Raw genomic sequence first — 20,177 nt, 5'->3', positions numbered from 1 at the left:
TCCTTCGCGATCGACCGACACTTCCTTCGCGATCGACGTAATGAGCACCCCTGAACTAGATCAAAGAGTTAGCCTTAGAACATAGAGTTAGCCTTAGAGCTAAGAGTTAGCCTTAGAATAGGGTGACCAAACGTCCGTATTTCCCGGGACATGTCCGTATTTCACGTCCTGTCCCGGGCGTCCCGGGATATTTTTTAAAACTGTGGAAATGTCCTGGTTTTTAAATTACGTTAATCGGGCCATTAATTCTACAGGCACTAGGACCCTGAGCACGGCGCTGTATGACATGGAATCCCTGAGCCTCATCAGTTGAGCTTCATCATACTCAACTGGCGGAGAACCAACAACTTACGTTCGCCAACCCCCCCCCCCCCCCCCCCCCCCCCGCTCGACAACTTACACACAGCGTCCTGGTTTTCCCAAAAAAAAAAAATGGTCACCCTACCTTAGAACATAGAGTTAGCCTTAGAGCTAAGAGTTAGCCTTAGAACATAGAGTTAGCCTTAGAGCTAAGAGTTAGCCTTAGAGCTAAGAGTTAGCCTTAGAACATAGAGTTAGCCTTAGAACATAGAGTTAGCCTTAGAACATAGAGTTAGCCTTAGAACATAGAGTTAGCCTTAGAACATAGAGTTAGCCTTAGCAAGGTGTTGCTCCAGTTTCTCAACAGAGAAAAATGATTATTGATGCTGAAGGCCAACAATGGAAACATGGTGGAGCTTGAACTGGAAACCGTCCAGTTACTAATCGGGTACCTTAACCACTGAGCTACTCCTATACTGGTTAGTGTTTAGGTTTGTTCCCAGACCAGTCTGTGGAAACACCAAATATCTTTCACCTCATTCATTTCCGTCCTCCTCCCCCTGTATGTCAGCAGACTGATGTTTAGTGTGAGGTGTCCTCAACGCCGGTTAGTCAGTCAGGGGAAGATGATGACGTTCATGGTGGATGTGTGGGAAACAACGTCAACAACAACTTTCCAGATTTACTGTGTGTCTTGGTTTTGGTGACAAAATATGCTCAGATATGGACATTCCAAGATGTGGCACTACACCCAAAGTGCTTTTCCTCAGCCTGCCGCGGTGTTTTGTTTGCTATGGGCTTCCTTACTTACACGGGCTTACGTAAATGATAAGCATAGCTACTTCCTGTTTCCAAGGAGGATGGGTGAAACCGTGTCTTTAAATATGTGTTAGTTGAATCTGCTCAGGCCAGTCTGTCGCCCCACCCCTGTCGTCCCCACTTTCAGGCCTTGTGGCGGGGAAGACGTGGTCCCAGGAGGAAGACGGGGCCCTGGCGTGGTTTTTCTCCCAGACCGGTGAGACCACAGGCAAGGCAGGGAAGCAGCCCACTGGGGTTATTTTTATTTGGTATAGGCCATAAATGGATGCAGGCCCTGATTCAGCTATGCAAAGGGATTAGAGCTTCTGAGCAGGAAGGGTTGCCAGAGGTCTGATTTAGCCTCCCGCTGTCACCACTAATGTATTGAACTTTTCCATGAACAAGAGTGAAGATAAAAAAACTTTGAAAACGTTGTTTGCAAGTATGCCTGAGGTCCAAGAGTGGGAAAGAGCTTACTGAATGTCGCATTGCCTTTGTCTGCATTGCGTTGTGTAGTTTTCAGTCAAGGTAATGCTGTCTTTCAGCATACAGTGATCAAACCCCAAAACCCCTCTGTTCGGGAAAGTATGTAGTGTGTCTGAAGAATGCAAACCGAATGCTTTCAATTTTCCATGATTTCCTGTGGTCTACGGTTAACATTCCAAAGCTGTTCCATCATGAGCCTGCTGTATGTATGGATACTGAAAGAGAATTACTTTATGAAATGCAATGATCTTCATATAATACAGCATGGATTTCAACATGCTCTTCAAAACATTTCTAAAAAAAAAAATCTTCATTAATCACACACACACACACACACACACACACACACACACAGTATATAACCTTCCTTGGTGGAGGTTCTGGTGGTGGATGCTTTGTCCCTGACAGTGTAGGTCATGTGACTTTTATCCAGAGTCAGATACTGGATCATGTGACAGGGCAGCGCTGTGCTATTATTATTACCTTCATGGGTCACTCAATATGAATATGAAATGTGATGATGTGAAAAAGAAAGTTATTCTTTAGCATTTTATCTCCAGCACTGTTAAAGTCGACTCCGCCCGATATAATACAAATAATGTATTACCCCAGAACAGATGGAAATGTTGAGTGTAATTGAGCTACAGATTCAATAGTTCAGTTGAACATAAAGAGTGAGGGAAGAGAATTCTGAACGTAGCTTTAGCATAACATTAGAACAGGGCCAGTGAGTGGAAAAGTCAGAAGGGTTGTGAGTTAAATTGACCAGTCAGTTCACTGCGTTCATTGCCCAGTACGCCAACATGACACCACTATTTCTTCTACTCAGTAGAGAGGAGAGTAACCTTCTCTCTCCCTACTACCCAAACAGGAGAACATTTACATTTAAAGGACTTCGCAGATGATATTGACTTAAATAGTTCTTTGCTGTCTCCACGGTGGAAGTTCTTGTCCATTCTAACAAATGAAGATGAGGGTGCAGATGCAAGCGAGGTTCAGTTAAAGAGGATGACAGGAGTCAAAAGAAATAACCGAACAAGGAAAGATGAAGAGAGAAAAACGGATGGGGCGACCTTTACTCAGACAGGACAGAGAACCGATGAGCAGGACGAGAGACACTGGTGTGTGTACATAAGACAAGGGCGAAGCTCTTGGGCGGAGCTCAGAAACCAAAACAAAACCACATGGCAAGACACTGCATGGAAGTGAAGCACAAAGACGTAACAGTAATGCTGCTGAGGAGGAAAGCCAATCCAGCAAGTACATTAGTCTACAGTCTACAGACTAGACGTCTGGCAAAGACGCAGTCTACAACCGGGCTAGACTCCTGGCATAGAGAACACACACAAGGAAATTACAGACAAGGCTGTTTAAAAAAAAACATCTTCTTTTTCTTCTTTTAATCTGCTGAGTATGAATAAAGTTGCGTGTTCAGGCAGAGTGGTTCTTTTAGAGAGATTGTGCTGTTTATAGAGAACATGCTGTAGAGTGCAGGCCCATGAAAGTATCCCGTATAGAAAGTTTGCTGTTTAGAGAGAGCAGCCCGCGTAGAGAGAGAGAGAGAGCGGTCCTTTTAGAGAGAGTTTCCCATTTAGAGAGGGTGGCACATTTAGAGAGAGCGATACGTTTAAAGAGAGCGGCCCGTTTAGAGAGAGAGAGTGGTCTGTTTAGAGAGAGTTTCCTGTTTAGAGAGAGCGCCCCGTTTAGAGAGAGAGCAGTCCGTTTAGAAAAAGTGGCCATGCTAATGTGCTAGATGCTAGTGTGAACATATCCTTCATACTTTATTGGATTTTCTTGACTGGACGTCTCTCTCTCAACCTCATATAAACAAACACCGACATGCTCACAATATGCTGTATTGCGTGTTGCAGTGAGGGTTCCTCAGAGTGAATGATGACAAAATATAATAGGTTATTTAGTGGATAAGACATCTGACAGTCTACACTGTAGACTCTACAGGATATCGTAGCATAATCCGCCCATGAGAGGGAGAGAGACAGAGGAAGAGGAAGGGAGAGGGAGGAAGATCAAAAGAGAGGGAGAACGAGGCAGGGAGAGATTGAAAGAGAGGAAAGGAAAGAGTAGAGAGAAAGGCTATTACAACCTAATTGCTGAGTTCTGATTATGTCCCCCAAACACGGTGCCTTGATAACGCGGTGCTAAATTGGGCATTGAAGCCTGTTTGTGATTGCAGTCTGCAGTGCCTCAGGGTTACTGCAGCATTGTTGCATCTCTGACGCTGTGAGATCCAGTTCAGGGTGTGTGGAGGGTAAATTAAAAATGAGTGCAAGGAATAAGAATGGGTGAGCAATGAATTAGGCACAATGCATTATCCATACCTCAGTGAAATCACTGTGAATATAGATGAGGCCTCCTGACAGACTCTCCAAGGTCAACACGACGTTGTTTAGTGTCGAGTGTTTTCCTGCTACTATGCCTACGCAAGCCACAACAGGTTGAAGACATTTTGTGGAGGAGTTGAACAAGACCATTTTGAGCATAAGAACCTCTCCAAGATTTAAGCTGGACACCTCAAAATCTGTTAACGAGGGGGCACCATCTACTGAAGGAATAATGACAGAAGGAATAATGGCGGCTTTGTTATTAAAAAGACTAGAATAAGGCGTCTGAACTGGAGCCGTTTTATGACTAATTTAATTAACCTAATGTAGCTTATTTGATCATTACCAAGTTCTGCACGAGATGTGTTGATTGGCTGAAATTCTGCTAGTGCCATATTTCCTGTTGAATTCTTATTTTGTAAAACTGTGACTGTGACTTCTGTGGCGTTTGCTGTGCACTATATGGCCAATAGGAAGTCAGCAGGGATTATTTATTTAGGGTTAGAAATGAGTTTTGCTGATACACTAACGGCTGCGGTTCACATAATGTAAGGAGGCAGTAACCCTACATTTTGATTACGGAAGTGGAAAAGCATCATTGTGTAGTTGCATCGACCTTCCACGAGATGGCAGTAGTTCATTTCTAATCAAATGACCAGTTAAAAAAATAACGGCAAATCGTGCTCGTGCCTGAACAATGAATGCAAAACTAACTGAACTAATAAGTTCATGGTGCATAATATCATGACGAGTGGTTAACTGTTTCTGGGCTAGCGGGGTTGACTCACTGCAGGCTTATTTTAGAAGCTGACGCTCATCCAGGAAGACAAACGAGTCCTGGGTCGAGTGCAGTGAGGGGCTCCGCGTGCGAACTCACAGCAGCTCCGAGTTTTAAAGCTCTTTTCTCTTCGTGTTGTGTATGAGCCAGGGCCGGAGTGGGACACTTTTTCAGCCCGGGAGTTTCATGCCCAAATCCGGCCCAAAATTATTTTTCCCTCCCAATCGGCCCAAACTAGAGACTGACATGAGCCGGCCCATCGGGAATCCTCCCGAATCTCCCGATTAGCCACTCCGGCTCTGGTATGAGCTCAGCTGGCATGATGCGTTTTGCATTAGGTGTGTGAATGCTTCAATTTGCATTGAGAATATGCTCACTTAGACCTTTTTTTGTATTGCATTTTTAGGTGCTTAGCTAGAAGATTACTGATTTGAAATTAATTGCAGTGTCACTCTTTGCAGTCCAGACAAGTCTTGTCACATTTGAGCTAACAAAACCACACCTGAAAAGGTCATGAGCATTAGTAAAACATGACGATGGCGTGTAGTAAAACTTCCTTCTGTCCGTCCGTCCTTTGGTATCTTTACATAAGATGAATATTTCACTGCAGGTTAATGATGGCGTGTCTATACAGCTATCCAGCAACTCTGCATATTCCAGACAACCCGGAGCTATTCATATTCTAGGTTAATATCGCCTTCTTGGAGAGACCGGTTCCTACTCCAGTCCTTATATCCCACTTTTTGCGTCTCCATTAGAGACAAAACGTTTGCATTGAACGCTGGTTTCTTCTCTCCAAGGCTCCTGCCGGAGGTGTCGGGCTGACCCCGGGGTCATCTGTGAGGTGCACCAGGGGCTCGGAGCCCAAGCACAGCCTCCAGATGGATGGCATCAGCTTAATCAGGAGCCCCTTAATTAATTACCCAACTCACCTCATCGCGGATTAAACACACACTGAATTATTCATAGCCCAGTCCGTGGTGGGGCGGAGAGAGACACGAGAAAGATGCACGCAGAGATGCAGCAGAAGACGAGAAAGAGAAAGTCTCCTGACACGTTCCAGATGTGGGTTTTTCAAAGCGGTCTCTGCTCACATTCTCTAAGATGTTTGCATAAGGAGAGACTTTATGCCTAGACCAAAAATGGTGTCAAAGCACGATGGGGTTTTGAATGTTAGTATGACAGTTAACACAAACACGAGTGCCGTCCTACATGCATGATGAAATATTCCTGAGTGTCACTCTCCACGGGCTTGATGGCCATCACTGTATCCATCTGCATCCACCAGGTCTCTCTCTCTCTCTCTCTCTCTCTCTCTCTCTCTCCCCCCCTCTCTCTCTCTCTCTCTCTCTCTCAGCGCTCTGCCGGGCTGAATGCTACAGCGGGACTAGGTCTAATGACCAGGTCTTCACTCCAAACACCGAAACAAGGCTTTTATCTCCACATGTCCAGATCGGAACAGGGCAAACGCGCCATCTCCGCCGCTACACACATTTAAGCTCTTTATCTCCCTAATTGCAGGACGGCCCCCGCCACCAGAACCATCAGGTGATGCATTATGTCCAACAGATTTAGCTGCGACTACACTAAACTGAAACCTTCCACTTCTGTCCCCATTTCTAACCTAGCGCGGTCATCTGCTATGCACCTAGAAATGGTAGTCATTTGTTATCCTAAACCGATAAATAAACGACGGTAATCGATCGCCATGGTGATATGGCATAATCATCAACAACAACAACAGGAACAGATCCAATCTCTAAGCCTAGAGTCCAGCTCATCATTAATTTATTCAGGCATAATTTGCGGCGCACTGAAGTGGCCCAGAGCGCCCGTGACAGAGTCCAGAGCTCGTGCCTGACTGGTCTGCCTGTTTACACTGGAGTGTACTGCTGTACATTTAAAGGTCTTTTGAAAATATATTTTTGAATGGTTGATTAAACAATAAGTCTCAGTAGGGCAGCAACTATTTGAAGTAATTTTCTTTGTTAATAAAGGCCTGACATTCTAAATATTCCCAAATGCAGGCAACACAACGGATGGAGCTACATCTTTAGAAATGTTAAAAATGAAAGAGGGCTTTCCAGATTAGATATTCTGTAATTGTCATTAGTCATACAATCTTAATTTGATCTGTTACTGACAGAAAAATAGCAATTAACTTAGTTGTAGCGGTCATGTTTGACCAGTTCTGTTCCTATGACAAATGTGGGGAGATTAAACATCAGGCATTAGGTTAAACAAACTAGTCTTTATTTTCAGGATTAAGAAGGACAAGCAGACACAAGACCCCACAACAATGTGCCTGCTGCCCTGTCAACAGTGCTCGCCTGTGGGCTTGTTAGGGAGGTTTCTGCTAGAGGTGTTGGCCCAAGTGTAAATAAGAAGCCTTGGCAATAACATCCGGACCCCTAGACGTCGTGACCGAGCTGTCCCGGGTCATCAGACGATGAGAAGGGAATCTTCGTCCTGTCTGGGAGGTGGGGGAGATGGTCATTGTGCTCCTTCCTTGGGTATTTCTCCAGAGAAACACGCTACAGAAGAACAACCTTCATTACAGGACACAGGCACTGGCACAATGTAGTGTTGCCATAGCAAAGTCTGTGAAATCTGTTCTTACAGAGTTATTTTCACCTGGGCTTCATGTATATACACATATAACAGGTACCTGGACATGGATCATTCTGCAGTACAGAAATTCCTAAAGTGCATTTATGAGCTACAAATCAGTTTGACCCGAATGTAGCTGGAGTGACAGGATAAGGATCCAATTAAATAATCAGTCCAGCTGAACAAATGTGACTTGAAATAGATGCTTCATCTCTCATTAGCTGATACTGGAAATACATAATAGCAGTTTGGACTCACCAGCTGTCTAGCCATCGAGTTACGCACACTCTCCACATCTAGTACCCACATCTGGAAAGACAGAAGGAGGGAAAGAAAGAAGGATATGGGAAAAAGGCATGTCAGAGTAGAGAGAAAGAGAGAGAGAAAGAGAGAGAGAGAGAGAGAGAGAGGAGGGAGGGGTGGAGAGGAGAGTAGAGAAGGCTCTGGCAACCGAATCAGATGCACAAGCACATAGCATAAATGATTTAGAGGGGAAAGATGTGCAGCCTCTGAGAGATCAAGACACGTTTGACTCTCCGTCTCTAAACTTGCACGGTCACACTCAGAAACCCCATAACCCCTGGAGCAAAGACGTGAGCGCAGGAATCCTCCATGGCAGTGGTCAAAGCACTGAAGTCTAGACATATCGTCATGTTTAAAAAAAAAAGAAAATGTATCTCCTTAAATGTACAAATAAATGTATAAATATTAAAGTCAATTTAAAGTATATAAACACATGCTTAAAACCTTCCTGTAATGCATTTGTGGTTTTGTGTTAGCCAAGCACTGAGGGCCTCGCATGACATGACTAGTGTCACCGTCGTCACAGGGACGTTAAATGAAGAACAAATGTAAACTGTGTAGTGCTCCATTTTCGAGAGCCGAATGCTCTGGTGGAACCAGACGGCTCTGTTTTCACACGCTGTAGCACAATGCTTCATCTCTTACTGTGTAGCTCTGCCGTTTCTCCATACTCCACTCCCTCACGTCCCGCCAGTGGGCCGGCAGGCTGGCGTTAGCCCGCGTCTGCTTGTCCCGTGGATCCATTTGGATCCACGCTCCACTCGTCTGCTCTCTCTTGCTTCCTGTCCAGATCTGGCCTCTTCTCGGCCTTTCGCGTAGCCCGAACTCCTCGATGTTGTGGCCGCAGGTCAGGAGTGACCCATGTCCCTCTTGTGCGGTAATCTGATATGGCTCTCGCCTGGCCAGCGGGGAGCGAGGTAAGGTTACCAGGACACGGCTGAATCAGCGTACGCATCTTCTGTTATTGGGTTTGGGGAGTGAGCACGAAACTAGAAAATCCCTAATGATGTGCTGGAGTTTGTGATGGAACATCGGGCTCCCCTGCCTGAAGAACCAAGAAACCAGGGGGTACAGACACACAGGGTCAAGGTTCACGTTGTACAGACACAGGGTCAAGGTTCACGGGGTACAGACACACAAGGTCAAGGTTCATGGGGTACAGACACACAGGGTCAAGGTTCATGGGGTACAGACACACCGGGTCAAGATTCACGGGGTACAGACACACAAGGTCAAGGTTCACGAGGTACAGACACACAGGGTCAAGGTTCACGGGGTACAGATACACAGGGTCAAGATTTACGGGGTACAGACACACAGGGTCAAGGTTCACGGGGTACAGACACACAGGGTCAAGGTTTATGGGGTACAGACACACAGGGTCAAGGTTCATGGGGTATAGACACACAGGGTCAAGATCCACGGGGTACAGACACACAGGGTCAAGGTTTACAGGGTACAGACACACAGGCTCAAGGTTCACGGGGTACAGACACACAGGGTCAAGGTTCACGGGGTACAGACACACAGGGTCAAGGTTTACAGGGTACAGACACACAGGCTCAAGGTTCACAGTATACAGACACACAGGGTCAAGGTTCACGGGGTACAGACACACAGGGTCAAGATTCACGGGGTACAGACACACAGGGTCAAGGTTCACGGGGTACAGACAGGGTTGAGATGGGTAGGCAGGCAAGGCTTTGTCCCGGAGCTCTGAGGGGAAGATCTCACGCAGGGGGGAGTTTCAGGTGTGGCAGTTCTCTCAAACTTTCGATGATTGTGTAACACTGTGAGGAGCAGAATAGCAGAGAGTCCCAGGTGCTCGGGGGAGGTGGATTAGACACAGGAAGAAAATAGTGACAAACAATTTGCATCAAATTACTCTCATCCTGCAGCGTGAGAGAATGAAGTTCCTTTTTGTCTTGAGTAATTATAGAACTGTCTGTCTAATATTCTACATTTTAATAGTATGTAGGGCTACCACTGAAGTCTGTCTGAAAGTCTAAAAGCTGTTTAAAAGCATAACAGTTTCTATAAGATCAGTGTTCACTATTGCTGGTCACTGATAACACATGCATGGTTTAGTGTTGTCTTCAGTGAGTTTGTATGTTATATCTTGGCAGAATGCCTGAACCAAGCAATAATGAACACCGAGCACCAGGTACAGTTGTCTCAGAGTGTCCTAGAAACAAGTTTGGACATTTTGGACTATGCCTAAAAAAATTTATTTTGGGGAATAATGTAACAAGACAAGCAGGCAAACTGATGAGTGCCATGCAGGTGCAGGGGCGGGGTTAAGTGGTAGCTCCTCCCCACATGTGGGGGAGGGCCAATCCCGTGGCCACGTTTTATTCCCGCGAGGCGAGTCCAGACGAGATGCTCTTCCGTTTCCACACCTGCTCTAATCGCCGCATTCCACAGCTCCCGTGTCACCATGGCAACCTCGCGGTTGGAGAGGAGAGACAGGTCTGGCTAGACCTGTCGCCAGCACACCGTCTGTTTGTTTGTGTGCCTTCGGGATATTGCGCGGATCTGGATGGGAAAAACCCAGCAGTGTCCAACATCTCCACTGCAGTCATGAAGAGCATCGCAGGGCTAATTGATAATGAAAGCAGTTATTTAGGCACCTTTTATTTCTAGCGCTACACTAGAGAGTTTTTCCGATTTATGCGCTGATTCTTTTTGTGGGTTACAGCTACCCCATGACCTGTGATAGCTGAAAGGGCTCATTATACGTTACACTCACTGTAACACATAAGACGTGCAAGGTAGCCCTGCTGAGACCGGCTCGAAGGTTCAGGTCACGCTGTGAAACCTGCTGTTTGTGAATCTGAAAGCTGCTGAAAGCTCAACTGTTGTAGTAGCTGATTCTCACCACCAGGGTCAGGGGGCGTGGTCACTGGCCTGCAGGGGCGGAGTCACTCCGCACATTCGCCATGTTCTTCTCGCAGGGCTCTTCCTGAAGCCTGACCAAAGACACCGAGGAAAGAGAACGAAGGATGGACAGATGGGGTGAATGAGGGATGAGGGATGGAGAGAGAGAGTTAGGATGGATTAGTAAATAGGTGGATCAAAAGGTAAATCAGTGTGGATGTGCACACACACGCACACACACACATGCACGCACGCACGCACGCACGCACGCACGCACGCACGCACATGCTTCCACAGAACTGAGAGGAAATGAAATATTTATATATCCAAGGTTTTTCATCTTAGTGTTCAGATTTATTGTTAATGCTCCGTCTCTGAGAGGCAGAGCGGAGCTTCTTCTGGGCCTGCAGAGGACAGAGGACGTGGTGGTCCTGTCACGTCCCACTCTCGTCACACTCGCGCTCCTGCAGAGACGTGAGATGTCGGGCACACGTTGCTGGCCCACCACTATCTCACTCATCGGCAGTCACAACACATTTTCCCTCGCAAACCTGGTCAATTAGTGGTGGTACTGAACTGGTTCGGATCTTTGCATTAAATTCCTATTTAATGCAAGAAATGACATAGTTTCAAAACTGGTTTTGGGCTGAAAATTAGACGGCTGCAAGCATCATTTGTGTTGAATTGAGCGTGATCGTTGTAAAGAGTTTGTTTAAATAACGGCTGTCATCAGCTCTCAACACTGGTCTGTGGTCTGAACATTCATACATCAGAAAAATGTCTCTCTTCAGTTTATATTTCCCTTGGGTGAAACATACCCAAATCTTCACAATGTGAAATTCATTCAGTAGTTGGTATGCAAAGTTGCTGTCGAAAAAACGAAGTGGAAATTGCAAAATATCATCACAGTGCTTCATGCTAATGGTGTTTTAATAGCCCCCTCACTGAACTTTGTAATGGCAGCTTCCAGTTCGGAATAATAAATTATATTTCCAGAGAATTCACTGTGGTTACATCCTCTGCAGGTTACTGGACAGCAGACAGAGGAAACAGTGACATCCAGGACTGAGCAGAGCTGTGTTTTGGTAGGGTAATGAGATCAGCACCGGACACTCCGGATGCTCCGGACGCCTGTCTACGGGTCTGCTCTTCACTGTCATCCCATTAGACAAACACATCACCATGTCCTCACATTTACATTCATTCTTTTGAGCGTCTGAGACATGTCAACTGTTGGATTAACTCCTGCTACTGGTAGGAAGAAACCATAATCTGAAAATACTACTTTTTATTTTAATTACCAGTATTGTAAATATAACAATTGATGAATGCTTTAAGGGACCAGATAGCTTTGTTAAAATTGCCCTGATCAGCATTTGCTAGATTTCCTTGGTTGGGGACGTTAGCCTTCTTTAGCACGCACCGCTAGTATTGGACCCATAGTATTGTTAACCTTGTAAAGCGCTTTGTGACAACATGTGTTGTGAAAAGCGCTATACAAATAAACTTTGATTTGATTTGATTTGACCGCTAACACATTAGCATTTGTGCTAGTGAATCTCATTCAACAGCACTTTGACAGCGACAATCAGCTGGTATAAATCTGGTATAAAACTTCCTGTTTCAAAAGTGACTCTGCTCCTTGTGGGCGTGTCCTCTGACCAGTACCGCCTAGCAGACTCAGGCCAGGATGACGTCCAAGCTAGTGCTTCTCCAACATGTTGGATGTAACTCTTCCCAGCACACCCGTGTCTCAGCGCTAATCCGTTGACGGGAATGTTTGGCAGGAATTCCTAAAATACCACCACAAATCCCAGTGGCGTCTTTTCATCTAGGAAGAACATTTCAGTGGGAGGTTTGGGGGAGGGGGATATAGAAGCCCGCAGATCCGTAGACACCCACACCGGAGTGTAACCGTGATTGCCGTTGATAAGACGAGCACTCCAGCTGTGAGCATAAATATTCAGCACCTCAGTTTGTAACACCCGCTGTGAGGCAACTTAACACGGAACTGCCCCTCTGTCTCCTTCGAGCTCGCCTCATGAGTCTCTCTAATGATGAGACTGTCTCTCTGAGCAGACTTTGAGAAACAGGCGGCTCAGTGTCCTCCTGGGAGATCCTATCTGATAACATAACACTGTGATTGTACACATATTCTCTGAGTCTGACGATCTTCACAAGGGGCGAGAGACATAAGAAACAAAGAGTCGATATTCAGCAATATATCTGTTGAAGTTTGGGGTTAATTTATAATAGTTTTGCATCAATATTGCAATTGGACAGGATTGCAAGATTTACTTGAGAATACTTTCTAGTTACAAGATATTTGCGAGACTGCATAGATATTTCTTCAATTTTGTTTTACAGTCTCAGAAGAGAGAGTCATCTGCTACAGTGGGGTGCCCAGATGAAGCTAACCCCAGCCACATCCTCACAAATTCCATATTCAACACCCAGAAGCTCAGAGATGCTCAGAAACGGCTCGGCCGAATCCGGCAGGTGAGACGGGTACTCACGGCTTGACCTGGTTGGAGAATCGACGCCGTAGCATCATGCCCACCGTGGTGAGCACCATGATCGTGGTGCACATGGCCCAACGTCCACCTGGACCCTCACTGACCGGGAACAGGGCAGGCGCCTGACCCCGCCCCCCTGCCCCTGACACCTGGGGGTCAGATGGTCCCAACCTTCCCCCTGTTGTAATCCCCCACAAGGTCAAGTTCACCACAACTGTTACTTTAGGACGGAGCAGGGATCTAGCCGTGCTATTCCGGTTCTCCTCTCCTTGTGTCCCCAGACAAGATCCCAGATTAGATTAGATTAGAGTAGATTAGATGGGCTGATGGCCAGTGTATTTAAGAGTCAGCCCGACGCTTCAGCTGCTAGGGGCTGTGGGTGTCCCCTCACCTTGACCTGCTTTAATCTTGCTGACTTTTCACATGTTATAGTAACCTGAGTTAAGTACATTGTTTTCTTGCTAACATCAGCAATCCCTCCCCTGAAAACCCCCCATGACTGGTAGACCCAGTTATCTTCTCAACAAAACCTTCACAATATTATCATCAGACCTGCTAAAACACGTTCACAGTGCTGAATGTCCACTCTGATGTCTGTTAGCAACCTCTGAACCAATCCAGGAGCAGCTCTTGCCTGAGGCATCTTTGTACTAGACAGCTTCATATAAATTTCTTATTTTTCTTCTACTGGGGATGCTGGGTGTTCCGGAACAATACCTTACATCCAATTTGCATGACATCGTTTCCTGAACTTTGACCTCAGCAGCAAAATCAAGCCCTCAAGATGAGATGTCTGCACTTGTTACTAAAAAATGAATGTTTCTCGTTTTGAATTTCTAAATCACAGAAACAAGGATTTGTGCTTCTGACGACATACAAGGAATATGCAAATGTATGCAAGAAGGTGAGGAGGGGAATGAGGTCAGACAGGTGATGCGTACAGGGTCTGATTCAGCTCCTGAATACCCACAAAGGCTCAGGGAACAGTGAAAGGAGTGAATACATATGTAGCTCTGCCTGAGGCCCTTGGGCTCTGGGAGTTTAGATCCCAGACTCTCATTAGCAACATTATCTTGAAGGCTCTTGTAAGAGACAGGGTGCCTCTCATTAGAAACATGGCATGAGCTTCATCACAGCAATACCAGCACGTTTGCTGCAAACTCAGGTGCCTCAGGCTTTAATGATTGAGATTCCTCCGGTGGGTTTGGCTTCGCTGAAAATATCTCATCATTATATAAGCTCGTGTCTGGGCTGGAATGCATCGCTTTTGTGGTTCAAAGAACAGGAGCAGTCATAAAGCGCCACACACACCATTTCTAGCGTCAGGAATCGCACTTGCAGCATCCAGACGGATGCTTGTGTGCAGAACGCCACGCTTCCTCAGACAGCCGTGAAGCTGAGTGAGTCCAGGCCAAAGCTTCTGTGGGCCTCTCAGCTTGGGCCGCCGCCTGCCAAGAGCTCCAGAGAGCGCCATGCTAGTCCCTGTGCCGACGCTATTAATAGGACAGGTGCCAATCAAACGAGTCAGCAACGATGCGAAGGAAGTGGGAGGCAGGTCACATGGCAGGTCACATGACAGGTCACATGGCAGTTCACATGACGGTTATAAACAGTACTCATGTGAAGGAAAGAAAGAAAGTGCTTCTCCTATACATCTGAACATCTGAAATGAAGCACGAAAAATGCTATTTATGTAATTTCAGAAGCCACTCCTGCTTAAACATATGCATGTTACCTGTAATTATTTTCGAGTGTGTGGACGATAAGTTTGAGTTTGTGTTGGCTTATGATGAAGCAAGTGTGTTAAAGTTCTTAGATTGTTTTTAAATTACATTTCAGTGACAAATGAGTCAATAAGAGTCGATTACGTCAGAATGTGAGAAGAACGTCACAGTGCTGCAGTAATATTTTTATTGATATGGTTCATTTTTCCATATACTGTGTTTAGCACTAGTGATCACCTCACTGAACATTAGTAATGTATACAAAGAGAATAACATCATATCAAGATTTAAATATTTAGGGACATTGATAAACAACATACTCACATGTTTATAGAAAAATATAAAGTCCAAGCTTTGAAAGACTAGAATTCACAACAGCACATCTGTAGTAAAGGTCTGAAAAGATTATTCCTGTTGATCACCTGTAACAGTGAGGACAATGTGTGTGTGTGTGTGTGTGTGTGTGTGTGTGTGTGTGTGTGTGTGTGTGTGTGTGTGTGTGTGTGTGTGTGTGTGTGTGTGTGTGTGTGATGTTTCACAGAGACTAAACCTAAGCAGGTTGGTCCAGCTAATGGAGACATCTGTCAAGATATGACTTAGTCTGACAGAGAGAGAAAGAGAGAGTGACAGAGACAGAGAAAGAGAGAGAGAGAGAGAAACAGAACAAGAGAGAGACTAAAGAGATGCCAGGAGAATGAAGAATGAGTGGAAGACAATGAAATGGACTATAGTGGAGAAGAGGACGTAAAGGAAGTGAGACAGTGAGACAGTGAGACAGTGAGAGGGAGAGAAGACGAGGTCAAACACGAGACAGAGACAAAGTGGAGACAAGTCTGCTATTGTGCAAGTTATGGATGGATCATGCAGAAGTGTTTATTAAACATGCTGTCAGAAGTAGCTCTCTATTGAGATAAACATGACTGTTCTCTCTCTCTCTCTCTCCTCTCTCCTTCTTTCTCTCTCTCTCTCTCACACACACACACACACACACACACACACACACACACACACACACAAGAAAAGAGCAAGAAAAATCAACACAAGAAGAAACGAAGTGCCATCTCACTTTACACACCAGTGCAATGAACACAACGGACCACCACAAAACATATACGTCTAGTTCATTTACTCTCTGTGTATGTTTATTGCTAGTCAGACTGGAGTATTTGTATATTTGGGTTGTCCTGTTTTTGGTTAACTTTCATTCGGCTTGTTTTGTGTGTGTGTGTGTGTGTGTGTGTGTGTGTGTGTGTGTGTGTGTGTGTGTGTGTGGCTTTGTGGTTATATATCTTTATACTTCTGGATTTAACTGCTTGTGAGTCTGTGTTAGTTTGGTTACACGAAGAAGCAACAGAAGACACTGATCAGACAATGTTGATAATACACGTGAGGACACACACATATATACACATAGAAAAGTTCAAAAACCCATTTTACACAGATATATGTTCCTAATTGCAGAAGAGCAATTTATCTGAATTAATCTGAATAAATCTGAATTAAATGGACAACATCTATGTGGCCACCTGTTCATTTCATTTTGGTCCTGGCTTACCAGACCAAGTTCTAAAATCAGTGTGTGTGTGTGTGTGTGTGTGTGTGTGTGTGTGTGTGTGTGGGGCTGGTCTCAGACAGCTGAGCTGGACAGCTTGACCCAGCCCACCTCTTGGTATGCTCCAGTGATGTGCCAGTACAGCACCCCCATCACTTTGGTCCAGGCCATCTGCACCTCAGGGCTGAAGCACTCACCAAAGTCCTCAGCCAGAACCTCCAGAATCACGCCGCTCAGGATCTGTGCGAGAAATGAGGGGAACTAAGTAACTGCAGTGAAGGACACAGAGCACAGACTCCTCTTTAGTAAGCCGTGCTGTTTTTTTCTTAACGGGCACGAACATGAGGCGTGTCTGCCGGCTCCACGGAGCTCAGCGTTACCTTGAAGTACACGGGCTCCACTTTGTGCTTGAGGGCGTGCGCCTTGCCCACCAGCGTCAGCACGGACGACACCTTCTCTGGGTCGTGGAGGTTCTTCACCACCGTGTTGATGGCGTCCATGACCCGGCATGCGTGTTTGCGTAGCTGCACGCTACGCTCCATCTCCTCCGGCTCGTCCATGTCCTGGAACTGGAGGAAATACTGCTTGGCCGAGGGGAAGTTCACGAAGAACCTGGAGAACAGAGCAAACGGGCAGGAGATGGGTGCAGGTGTGCGTTAAACCCCGCCCATCGGACGGGGGAGGGGGAACTCCAGTCACCGCGTTGGCGTAGGGAGCCTGGGGAGTGAATGAGGTCTCGAAGACTCTCAGAGAAGCGCCGCTTATAAATACGTGTGCGTAATTAGGATAGAAGACAGAAGACCTCTGAAAGGAACAGGGAGAGTGTTCATGTATTTTAGGAGAGAGAGAACGATGGGACAGATGTATAGAGAAAAAGAAAGAGTGGGAGAGAGACGTGAGGAGAGGGATGAAGAGAGAGGGAAAGGGGGACAGGAGAGGCAGAGGGAGAGAGAGAGAGGTGAGAGAGAGAGGGTGAGATGAAGAGAGAGGGCTGAGAGAGAGAGACAGAGAGAGAGACACAGAGAGAGAGGGAGAGAGACAGAGAGAGACAGACAGAGAGTGAGAGAGAGAAAGAGAGAGAGCGTGATAGAGAGAGAGAGAGAGAGAGAGAGAGAGAGAGAGAGAGAGAGAGAGAGAGAGAGAGCAGGAGTTTTGGGCTGTGAGTTGGATGAGTGCACATGCAGCACTGAAGTGGATCTGGAGCTCTGAGGAGAGAGATGTCATTAAATCACAGTGGGGGAAATGAGAGACAGGTGCAGAGAGAGAGAGAGAAAGAGAGAGGGAGGGAAAGGGGTGAGAGAGAGATGGAGAGAGGGGGGAGAGAAAGGGGGCTGTGAGGAAGAGAAAGAGGAGTGAGGGATAGAGACAGAGAGAGAGAGAGGGGTTAGGCAGAGAGAGAGAGAGAGAGTAAGAGAGAGAGATAAAAAGATTCCACTGCCAATATTTTCTCGATGCGCGTCTGCTTGCCAGAATGCCTCAGGGTTGATTATGAACATCCCATAATAAGTCAGCAGAGCGGGAACTGGTCTAATAAAGCACAAATTGTGTAACCCTGTTTCTGCTTGAGATTCACCACCACGTGTTCTGCTCTTCAGACACAGCCGAGCAACACAGCCACGTTCCCTTCATCAGAGCCCTGTCTGCGGCCAACGGCGGGGAGGGAATTCACGCACTTTTGATCCGCTTGAAACACGAGGCAGGAATTGCATATCTGCACGCTCGCTGCATCAAGCGAGGCTTCTGAAGAGCGATCTTCTCTATATCTTCTGAAGAGCGATGTTCTCTATCTTCTGAAGAGCGATGTTCTCTATCTTCTGAAGAGCGATCTTCTCTATATCTTCTGAAGAGCGATGTTCTCTATCTTCTGAAGAGCGATCTTCTCTATATCTTCTGAAGAGCGATGTTCTCTATATCTTCTGAAGAGCGATCTTCTCTATATCTTCTGAAGAGCGATCTTCTCTATATCTTCTGAAGAGCGATCTTCTCTATATCTTCTGGGACAAGGCAGTCGGAGATTAAATGCTGTAGGCGTCTCCATGAAAGACTGTGTGACTAAAGAGATCCTGGAGGAATGTACATGTTTATATGATCTGGTCCAAAAGTAAAGCCTGTCAAACTGTCCACAGCACATGGAGTTCACTGGACCTCTGGCCCTCTTTCTGAACGGGTGTTTATGTAGGAAGCTATTTTAAGTACAATCTTAATATGGTTCTTCTTTAGGAACCGTAGTAGATATAACTCAGTTGGCCTGCAGTAGGGATTAGGATGTAATTTTTCACCTCCGAGTCGACGATACCATTCCAGGATTAGACATAGGGAGAGTTATGGAAAACTCTTGAAACATTTTGAGTGATTATTCATAAAGCAAACCTGTTCTATTTAAAGCCATGATGTCAAAAAGGCTTGATTTCAATAAGCATCAAAATGGCCATTTAAGCCACCCAGGCTTTGCTGAATAAAACAAACTTATTTCACATTATCGGCCTGAATGTTTGGTCACATGTTGGGACAAGCTACTCTGCATGTGACGTATAGTGACATATATATGGTGAAGTCACAGAAGAGGATGGGACAACAAGCTCGTTTGAAACTGGCACTTCTCAATATTGTCTCTCGCCATGAGCCCTTCAGGTGATGTTAATATTCTTGTAGCTCATATATCTGCCTTGATGTTCACCTGTTAACATCATGTTATTGAAGCTATTATATGTCATAAGTTCATCAAAGGCCGCACTGTGACCTACATCTAGACCCATTCAACTCCCATTAGAAGTAAAACAATTAATGATGAAACTCTGAAGTCAAAGCCCAGTAATCCTAGCAGTGAAATTTTTAAAAAGAGTGACCTTTTCCTTTCAGTTAAGATATGATTATTCAAGCTATCATATTATAGTTATTTGCTATACACGTTTACGTATAGCAAAGTGTTCCGTTGTGGTTATGAATGGGTGTCTGAATCTTAATTACTTCACTCTGAGACGTTAATCTGCATTTGGTTAGTTATGCAGGACTTTAGGATACTTTGGTTAGGGCAGGTTTGTGTCCAGACCTGCTGCACAAGAGCTTTGGGAGTTTGAATATTTTTATACTGCAAATGAAGACTGCAATGTTTTGCAGTTTTAGAAGGTGTTGAGTGTTCCAGAAGACTTCAAAAGGGTTCTAATAACAAGTTGAACCATGTACCTTTTTCCACACAAACTCATTAAGACACAACATCAAACAGCAGTAGTTAAATTACTCTTGAATGGCTCTCTGTAGACACTGGCTGGACTGGATGTCGCAGTGTGCGGTAGAATTTAGTTCCAACCCTAATCTCATATCTTATATCCCTGTTAGATGAGAGCTGTAAGCATAGAGCATGGCCCCACTACATTATAGCCAAAATTACAAGCAACTAGTGTTTATTAAAGCATGTGAATGTAAAGACCTGCTAAACTCAGAGTCTGAGACTCATTCAGGTCAGTTGCCCATTTGTAAGACACTATCTGTTGTTATATACACACACACACACACACACACACACACACACACACACACACACACACACGCGCGCGCGCACACGCACATTCACATGCATGTACAATATGGGGGTGCCAAAGACTACTCTTTCTCTGAAAAAATACACACACACACACACACACACACACACACACACAAACAAACACAGGGCTGTGAGCGTTCCTAAGTGTAAAGATGTATTCCATTATAAATTATTTGTTACCTATTTAGAATTTCAGAACAACTGGCTCCCACAGCTCAGTTTGTGTGATGTTTGTCCTTATGAACATGACCCTTCACCAGCGGTCCAGCAGTGAAAGGCATTTTCTGCTACAACATTCCCAGTCAATACTCTCCTGACAAACTGGCACCAAAATCTCTGTTTTACTGTTC

The 20,177-nt window shown here is 45.5% G+C and overlaps 1 protein-coding gene and 1 long non-coding RNA gene across 2 annotated transcripts in view; one reads left to right on the top strand and one right to left on the bottom strand.

The window, feature by feature from the left end:
* The first annotated feature begins 467 nt into the window (after nt 1-467).
* On the top strand, nt 468-13,027 carry LOC143521097 (uncharacterized). Its single transcript, XR_013132644.1, has 4 exons — nt 468-779; nt 1,247-1,315; nt 11,520-11,579; nt 12,862-13,027. It is a non-coding gene; the product is annotated as an uncharacterized LOC143521097 (long non-coding RNA).
* Nucleotides 13,028-15,944: 2,917 nt separating this feature from the next.
* Nucleotides 15,945-20,177, bottom strand: part of cygb2 (cytoglobin 2) — a 9,096-nt gene continuing 4,863 nt past the window's right edge. Inside the window, exons 2-3 of the mRNA XM_077015861.1 lie at nt 16,667-16,898; nt 15,945-16,526 (exon numbers count right to left, since the gene is read on the bottom strand). Of these exons, the coding sequence (XP_076871976.1) occupies nt 16,362-16,526; nt 16,667-16,898 (397 nt within the window). The 3' untranslated portion in view covers nt 15,945-16,361. The remainder of the gene's footprint in view (nt 16,527-16,666; nt 16,899-20,177) is intronic.

The sequence above is a fragment of the Brachyhypopomus gauderio genome, chromosome 8 (assembly GCF_052324685.1).
Source record: "Brachyhypopomus gauderio isolate BG-103 chromosome 8, BGAUD_0.2, whole genome shotgun sequence".
Taxonomy (NCBI): domain Eukaryota; kingdom Metazoa; phylum Chordata; class Actinopteri; order Gymnotiformes; family Hypopomidae; genus Brachyhypopomus; species Brachyhypopomus gauderio.
The sequence above is the reverse complement of the archived record's forward strand: the minus strand, read 5'-3'. Positions and strand labels throughout refer to the sequence as shown.